At 36.6% G+C, this 9,463-nt stretch overlaps 1 protein-coding gene across 1 annotated transcript in view; it reads right to left on the bottom strand.

The window, feature by feature from the left end:
• LOC128657790 (deleted in malignant brain tumors 1 protein-like) overlaps window positions 1–6,277 on the bottom strand; it is a 159,819-nt gene extending 153,542 nt beyond the window's left edge. The window contains 2 exon segments of the mRNA XM_053712203.1: window positions 5,429–5,592; window positions 6,126–6,277. Coding sequence (XP_053568178.1) covers window positions 5,429–5,592; window positions 6,126–6,277 — 316 coding nt within the window.
• Between the last annotated feature and the right edge of the window lie 3,186 nt (window positions 6,278–9,463).

Raw genomic sequence — 9,463 nt, forward strand, 5'->3', positions numbered from 1 at the left:
GGATCCTTAAAAGAGGTACTATCTTCCATAGGAATATTAGTACGTTTAGCAAGAGTATAAATAGCCCCATCAACCTTAGGGACTTTTTCCCAAAACTCTAATTTAGCCACTGGCAAGGATACAACTTTTTAAACCTTGAAGAAGGAACAAAAGAAGTACATGGCTTAGACCATTCCTTAGCAATCACATCAGAAATAGCATCAGGAACAGGGAAAACCTCAGGAGTAGTCACAGGAGGTTTATAAACATAATTTAAACGTTTACTGGATTTATTATCAAGAGGACCAGACTCCTCAATATCCAAAATTATTAACACTTCTTTTAACAAAGAACGGATATACTCAATCTTAAAAAGATAAGTTGATTTATCAGTGCCAATGTCTGAAGTAGGATCTTCTGAATCAGAGAGATCCTCATCAGAGGAGGATATATCAGTATGCTGCAGGTCATTACAAATTTCATCAGTATTATGAGAAGTTTTAAAAGACCTTTTACATTTATTTGAAGGCGGTATAGCAGCCATATCCTTCTGTATCGCATCAGCAATATCATTTTTCATATCAACAGGGATATCATGTACTATAGATGTTGAAGGAACAACAGATACTGTACTAGCACTAATAGAAACCTTTTCTGCATTCAAAAGCTTATCATGAGAACTGTTACATACTACAGCTGGATATATAATCTCCACTAGTTTACAACAGATACACTTAGCTTTGGTAGAACGGTGTTCAGGCAACATGGTTCCTACAGCAGCTTCTGAGACAGGATCAGATTGAGACATCTTGTAAAATGTAAAAAAAGAAAAATAACATCAAAGAGAAATATCTTATTTCCACATATAGCAGTTTAAGGAATGGGAAAAAATGCAAATGCTAAAATTGGCAAAAAAAGCAAATAGCATAGCCCTCTGAGCATAAAGAAGGCAAGGAGCATATAGGAAGTGAGGTAAAATAAAACTAAATTTTTTGGCGCCAAGTATGACGCTCAGCGCAAAAGGAAGCTGAGACATTTTTTGGCGCCAACAAACATCCGGAAATGACGCAACTCGTGTCATAACAAACACAATTTTGCGCCAAACAACCTAGCTTCAACTAAGACACAGGAAATTACGAACTTGCATCATGACAGACGCACATTCGGGCCCAAAAAATTTCTCGCGCCAAGAATTACACAATAATTAACAGCATTTTGCGCTTTTGCGAGCCTAATTTGCCTGCAAGTTTTCTAAGAAAAAAACAAGTCAAATTGAGAAAAAGATTATACCCCAGGTAAGACAAACTTCCTAAACATGATTCCCATAACAAAACTGCTGGACTGCAAAGGTAAATACACATAGACATTACTCATGGCAAATATAAGTAAAATATATATATTTCAATCTTTATATTAATACATAAAGCGCCAAACCATAGCTGAGAGTGTCTTAAAATAATAATACATACTTACCGAAAGACACCCATCCACATATAGCAGATAGCCAAACCAGTACTGAAAGCTATCAGCAGAGGTAATGGTATATAAGAGTATATCGTCAATCTGAAAAGGGAGGTAGGAGATGAATCCCTATGACCGATAACATAGAACCCTTGAAAAGATTTCCTCACGGAAAACCATAAAATCAAACAGGCGATACTCTCTTCACATCCCTCTGACAAACACTGTACTCTGAGAGGAATTGGGCTTAAAAAAATAAATAAAAATCAAGCACAAACTTACTTCAGCACCTCCATAGGAGGCAAAGTTTGTAAAACTGAATTGTGGGTGTGGTGAGGGGTGTATTTATAGACATTTTGAGGTTTGGGAAACTTTGCCCCTCCTAGTAGGATTGTATATCCCATACGTCACTAGCTCATGGACTCTTGCCAATTACATGAAAGAAATATATATATAAATATATATATATATATATATATATATATATATATATATATATACAGTATATAGGTATATACAGATATAAATAGAAATATGTATTTACAAAAACAATAACATGTTCCTGCATGTGAAGAACATTGGGAATGTGCAATATTAATAACTCCTGCTGAGTTAGCCTGCGAGAGATAAGTGTTAGTTTTTTTTCTTCTGGGCTCTCCATTGGAGTCTATGAGGTGAATAAGTTATCGATATATAAAGTACTTTGGTTAGCGTACAAACTGTTTACTTTCAACTTGTAATATGCATGCTCTCCAACACCCACAAAAAAATTACTTTTAGCAAAGTTTACACTCGAGCGGGATGGCTAAATAGCGTGCCACTTGTAATCTAACCCATAGTGTAATGAATTATTTGGTAGGGGAGCTTAATTTTATAATTTCCACACTTTTAATTTTTTTATTGGGAATGTAAACTTTGTCATTAACATATTTTGTTGCCATTTAATATAATAGTATATAAATGGACATGTTGATTGCTATTCATATGCTTATTGCTTAACACTCAATTTCAAATTTTGGATGAAAAACAGGTTGGGTGATATATATATATATGTGTGTGTGTGTATTTGTTGTATCTCATTTCTTTATAATATACTTTTACATTTGCAACTTTATATGAATTTATTTCACTAAATCTTTTATATGGTTATTACCATGTGTTACTCCTTGTGTCGGAACATCTACAAGAAAGAAAGAAAATTAATAAATTAAAAATATTTTTGATACTACCACAAAATATAAGAAAGAAAGTAACAAAGTAAAATATGTCAGATGTGTATGTGTGTCTGTATATTTGTTGTATCTCATTTATTTATAACTAGTTGATAAGCCTGCCCAGAGGCTTTGTGAAAATACAACTCCCCAAGCTACAAAAAATTAAAAATAGAAATACAGAAAAAAATAAACAAAGCTATCAAAAATTATAAAATTAAACCCAAACTAATACCCCCATAAAAAAAAAATCCCCCCCAAAATAAAAACACCCCCTAATCTAATACTAAACTACCAATAGCCCTTAAAAGGGCTTTTTGTAGGACATTGCCCTAAGTTTAACAGCTCTTTTACATTAAAAATAAACAAAGTCCCCCCCTAACAGTAAAACCCCCCACACATCCTATTGGCTTTGCTGTGGATAAAGATGATGGACCCGCCTGGAAGAAGATCTTCTCCGCCGGACTTCAGGAACCGTGAGAACGCATTTGGGGCCACATCGAAATGGAATGACAGGAGAGTTTATTTGTTTCTTCCATAAATCTTCCCCCAAAATGGTCAGCAGGCTCCTTGGCATAAAAATGTTCCCAAACAATGCTGTTACGAGTGTGTCCAAGATGTTTATACTCGGAAATGAGATAATAGTCACTGGGTCATAGACTATAGCTGCAATGTAATTTGCGTTAGGGTGGCTTATGTCTTCCTTGGGACTTGTTATAACAGGGGTCGCCACTAGTGCCGGCACTGAGCAGTACAAAGAATATCTGCCCTCTGCCCAGGAGAACCATGCGTGGGTTATTACAGATGCTGGGTCAGTAGCTGTACTTTACAGTGTGATGACTATCTCCCACCGGCTGTCCATGAACTGTGCTTCAGCGCTCATGTGAGTGTTAGGGCACGCAGGCACCAGAGGACATATGATAGACAAATCCAGCACTTGCGTGTCTGACTTCAGTAGTACACTCTCCTTCATTGCTTGGAAAGTACTAGATTGTAGAGAATCTAAAAGTTTGCTATACTGCACCTCTTTAGTCTCCCACGTTTGGATGCCAGGTAGTGTAGTAAGATCTAGTGCTCTCTCATTGAGCGAAGGTTCCCCTGGGTCTCCCCGCAATGTCGAGGATAGATTGGTCAAATTCTGACACATTTTTTGCTCGTTTCGCAAAAGTTGAGCGTAATGCTTTGTGGATATTCTCCCTCATAATCATGTTTAGACAGTGGCACTTTACCCCGGCCTGGGGGGGGGGGTTTGATGATATCTGTTGTAGGCCGCCACCGGTGATCAAGTCCTAGTTTTATTTTTTAATAGTTATTGCTGGTGGTTATATTTTTTTTCTAAACAGTTTTTGCTGGCTTTTTTTTTTAGTTATTGCGTGCAGTTAGATTTTTATTTTTAATACTTACTGCGGGCGTTTTTTTTTTCTTCGTAATGCTCTGTCTGCCTTCGCTGCATCCCAGTGGATTCTGAAAATGGCAGCGTGGTGAAAGAATCTGCATCCAGGTGAATTATTTTGGCTGCGTACTCAGCCAACATTCTGTTGGCTGCCTCGCACTGCCAACATTCCTTTGAGGATGTGTGCGCAACTGGCGACACCGACGGACGCGTTACAAACACGATTATAGTATAGATATTCTTTAACATTTACAACTTTATATGAATTTATTTCACTTAAACTTTTATATGGTTATTACCATGTGTTACTCCTTGTGTCGAAACATCTACAAGAAAGAAAGAAAATTAATAAATTAAAAATATTTTTGATACTACCACAAAATTTAAGAAAGAAAATAACAAAGTAAAATATGTCAGAATGCTGTTTAACATTAAAGGAGCAGTATTAGCGCTGCGGAATCTGTTGGCGGTCTACAAATAACCGATAATAATAATAATTAAAGGGGCAGTGTACTTTAAAAGTGATTTGGTATACTTGCTGCAGAGTTTAAAATGCATGGGAAATGTCTCCTTTTGGTATATTTATGTTTATAATTAGCTTTCTCTGCTAAATGAATCCATAACCTAATTAAATTGACAGAGCGTGCAGGGAGGACAGACCACATTATCTTATCACTCTTATTATAGTTATCCTTTGCTGAAGATTTTGTTTTATGAAACCAAAAATAACAATTTTTTTTAATTATTTTTTTGATATTATAGTTACCCTTTGTTGAAAATGCAACAATTTTTTGATAACATAGTTATTCTTTGTTGAAGATTTTGTTTCATGCAAGCGCAAAAATAGTTATCCTTTGTTGAAGATTTTGTTTCATGCAAGCACAAAAAACAAATTTTTTAGTTATTTTCTATTTTATATCGGCAAATATAATTTACAAACACACTTTGCACACATTTTTGCAAACATTTTAATTTCACTTATGATCATTTGATATACATTACATATTTGAAATTACAATTAGATGAAGGATCCTGTAAGCACAGAAACAGAGAGGCGCAAGATAGAGCAGTATCATCTGGACAAGCGGAAAAATCAAAGCAACGAATACAGATCTAGTGGAAAGCTACTCACAAGTGAAGCGGCACCAGCAAAGTGCCTAACACAGCATGTCAGGTCTGTTTAAGCGTTGCCCGACAGACACTCCCCAGGATAATACGACCAGGTAATCGATGATCCACACACACCACTCCGATCTGGGCGGCCAGCCAACACAGGGGGTGTGGGAGAACAAACCAGCTCCTGATAGGTTCCCAAAGGGATGTGACGATCAGACAGTCACCGGGTGGGTGGTTAGCAGGCAATAAGTCCCGTTTGAGCTGATACTGTCACTGGTTTCCTCATCTGGGTCTTCCACCTGACACGTCAAATACAGATCTTCTGTTATCTCATTTTTTACTACATCAGAGTAATCTTCATGAATGAGTATATGGCAGATGCTGAGCACAGCCAAATCGTCAAAAACTACACTGTGTGTGTATTCCTGGTATCTAGTGGGTAAAATCTCAGATACCAGTATAGAAAGAGAGCTTTGCGTGTGTTCACCGTTGATCTCTGAGATGGCTGAGAGGGCGACTACTGTCTCAGAGATCAATGGTGAACACACGCAAAGCTCTTTCTATACTGGTATCTAAGATTTTACCCACTAGATACCAGGAATACACACACAGTGTAGTTTTTGATGATTTGGCTGTGCTCAGCATCTGCCATATACTCATTCATGAAGATTACTCTGATGTAGTAAAAAATGAGATAACAGAAGATCTGTATTTGACGTGTCAGGTGGAAGACCCAGATGAGGAAACCAGTGACAGTATCAGCTCAAACAGGACTTATTGCCTGCTAACCACCCACCCGGTGACTGTCTGATCGTCACACCCCTCTGGGAACCTATCCGGAGCTGGTTTGTTCTCCCACACCCCCTGTGTTGGATGGCCACCCAGATCGGAGTGGTGTGTGCGGATCGTGGATTACCTGGTCGTATTATCCTAGGGAGTGTCTGTAGGGTGACGCTTAAACAGACCCGACATGCTGTGTTAGGCACTTTGCTGGTGCCGCTTCACTTGTGAGTAGCTTTCCACTAGATCTGTATTCGTTGCTTTGATTTTTCTGCTTGTCCAGACGATACTGCTCTATCTTGCGCCTCTCTGTTTCTGTGCTTACAGGATCCTTCATCTTCACGACTTTTGCTGAGAGTGCTGCCGACATCTGGGACTTTACCTTTGACCTCACTAGCGCACCTCCCTGGGGCCCCCTGGCTCCGGCTACTATCTGAAATTACAATTAACCCTATAGCTTTCTTCTAGCGCACATATACACTATTTTTTTTTGGGGGGGGGTTGTTTTTTTAGAGTAGGGTTTGGGCAATGTGGAAAAGAGCTGAATGCCCTTTTAAGGGCAGTGAAAAAGAGCAATGCCCATACAAATGCCCATTTAGGGGCAATGGGTAGTTTAGGTTTATAAGCGTCAGTTTATTTTGTATTTTGGGGTTTTGGTGGGTGGGGGGTTTTACTGTTAGAGGGGGGCTTAGTAATTTTGTAGGCAAAAAGCTGTGAAATTTAGGGGAATGCCCTACAAAAAAAGCCCTTTTAAGGGCTATTGGTAGTTGAGCATTAGATTAAGGGGTGTTTTTATTTTGGGGGGAATTTTTATTTTCATAGGGAGAAGGTTTCATTTTTTATTTTGGATAGTTTTTGTAGTCTTTTTTTATTTTCTGTAATTTTAGATTAATGTAATGTATTTTTTTTTTACATTAATTTTAATTGTAATGTATTTTTTTATGTAATTAAGGGTTTAATATAGGGGGTGTTAGGTTAGGGGGCTTAGTGATTAAATTAGGTTTTTACATTGTGGGGATTGGCGATGTAGGAGTTAATAGGTAAATTAGGTTCAATGTGTTGTGGGGGGTTGGTGGATTAGCGGTTAGTATATGTATTAGGTTGTTTGCGATGTTGGGGTTGCGGACTTAGGGGTTAATAATTTTAATAGATATATTTTATTTTTTCTTAATACTTTGTACGGGTGGTATTTTTTTTTTTAAACACTTATTGCATGCGTTTAGTTTTATTTTTTAATAGTTATTGCGGGCCGTTAGATTTTTTTTCTAAACAGTTACTGGGGGCGTTTAGATTTTTATTTTTAATACTTATTGCAGGCATTTTTTTTTTTTCGTAATGCTCCATTTGCCTTTGCTGCATCCTGGTGAATTCGAAAAATGGCAGGGAGGTGAAAGAATCCACATTATGTTGGCTGCCTGGCGCAACTGGCAACACCGATGGACGCGTTACAAACACGATTATAGTATAGATATTCTTTAACATTTGCAACTTTATATGAATTTATTTCACTTAAACTTTTATATGGTTATTACCATGTGTTACTCCTTGTGTCGAAACATCTACAAGAAAGAAAGAAAATTAATAAATTAAAAATATTTTTGATACTACCACAAAATTTAAGAAAGAAAGTAACAAAGTAAATTATGTCAGAATGCTGTTTAAAATTAAAGGAGCAGTGTGGAATTATATTAGCACTGCGGAATCTGTTGGTGCTCTACAAATAGCCAATAATATTAATAATTAAAGGGACCGTGTACTGTAAAATTGTTTTCCCCTTGGGTCTACAATGACTTGGTAAACCAGCTGCAGAGTTTAAAATGCATGGGAAATTTCTCCATCATGTATATTTCTGTAAATAAATAGCTTTCTCTGCTAAATGAATCCACAACCTAATCAAATGACAGAGCGTGCAGGGAGGACAGACCACATTATCTTATCACTCTATATTTACTCAAAATCCTCTTTATCTTATTTCTCACTGTTTACATACTGAGACTAATACTAGTGCCCCAATGTTCAAAGGATCACTGTGTCTGCCAATAAATGTTCATTTCTGTTTTGCCAGTCCTTCAAAGCTCTTGCCAGGTGAAATGTTGTAAAGATGTGGAGTTACCCTTGTTGTGAAGATGATATCTGATGTGGCTTCTATAGGAAAGTATAGGGCTCTGTACCATTGAAAATTCCAAGCACATCGCTAATGAATGTGAATCTCAGCAGTGTGGGGTGGGCATATTTTAAAAATATGTTTACGGTGTATATATAGGAGTCTATCACAATCCTATATAAAAGGTTATAGATTGATATATCTTAGGGAATTTGTTGTAGAAAATGATTAGAAAAACTTTTCTAAAGGATTGTGATTGACCACATAATGGACTAGATTACAAATGGAGTGCTATTTATCGCTCGCGTGTTAACTCCGCTGGAAGTAAGCATTTTGAGTGCGTATTGTAAGTTGAAAGCAAAAAGTTTTTGCTCACGTGAACTTGACTCGCACAAAAAGCCAAAATTAGTTAACGTATTCCCCCATAGACATAATTGGAGAGTAAAAAGTTGAAAAAAAACACCCAAGTTGTGCAAACACAATTGTGTTTTCTCAAGTGCGCTAACCTGACATAAAAATATGAATATTTTACATTCCAATTCTCCAATATATATATAATATTGCCCTTTGTAATCATTTTCATGGCCATGTACCATACTTATTTGAACCCTTTTTTTTTAAATTTATTTCTAATTTTTATCAGATAGTCTTTATAAGCGTATAACAGTTTATTTTAATGTATTTATATTGTGTTTGGTGCAACGTTTATTTGATCCCTAACCATTTATGTGCGTCTTCATTCGTGTTAATCCAATGAGCATTAAGTTTGATTGTGCATTAAACAAATAAAATATGTGAAAGGTTTTTAACATTAAAGGAGAAGTGTTGAATTAAAATGACAAGAATCAATCTCCCAAGCCCATGGACCCACACAAATCTATAAATGAATAAGGTGTTTTAATTGTTGTTGACATGCACTTTTAGTCAAATTACATTTGCACTCATATTAAGAACAATTTAGGATTGCAAATGTTTGGAAGGTCTGAAAATGTTTATCTTAAAATAATTCAGTATGATATGAAATAGTTAATTATGGACATCAGGAACTGTACTTAATAGTTAAGTGAAAGCACACAGATTAGACAGTTATTATTATCAATACTGATTACATTTGCCACCATGTTTTAATTACACATTGTCTGCTAATATTTTCCATCTGTATATGTATGTGGAAACCAGGGGTCAAGTCCTACAAAAAAAAAGTGTGGGAACTTCCACCCCCCAAACAATGAATAATGTTTTATACACACACTAACACACAAACACACACTGTATTTATATGTATATCAGCTATACACCTTGGTTAATGAAAGCAAATTAAATCCAATGAAGAGTTGAATGGTTGCCTTTGGGCCTAAGACTCTAGTGCAGGAAATCTGTTCCCATGCATTCTCACTCGACTTGGCCCCTGGTGGGAAC

Source organism: Bombina bombina, chromosome 4 (genome assembly GCF_027579735.1).
Source record: "Bombina bombina isolate aBomBom1 chromosome 4, aBomBom1.pri, whole genome shotgun sequence".
Lineage (NCBI taxonomy): Eukaryota > Metazoa > Chordata > Amphibia > Anura > Bombinatoridae > Bombina > Bombina bombina.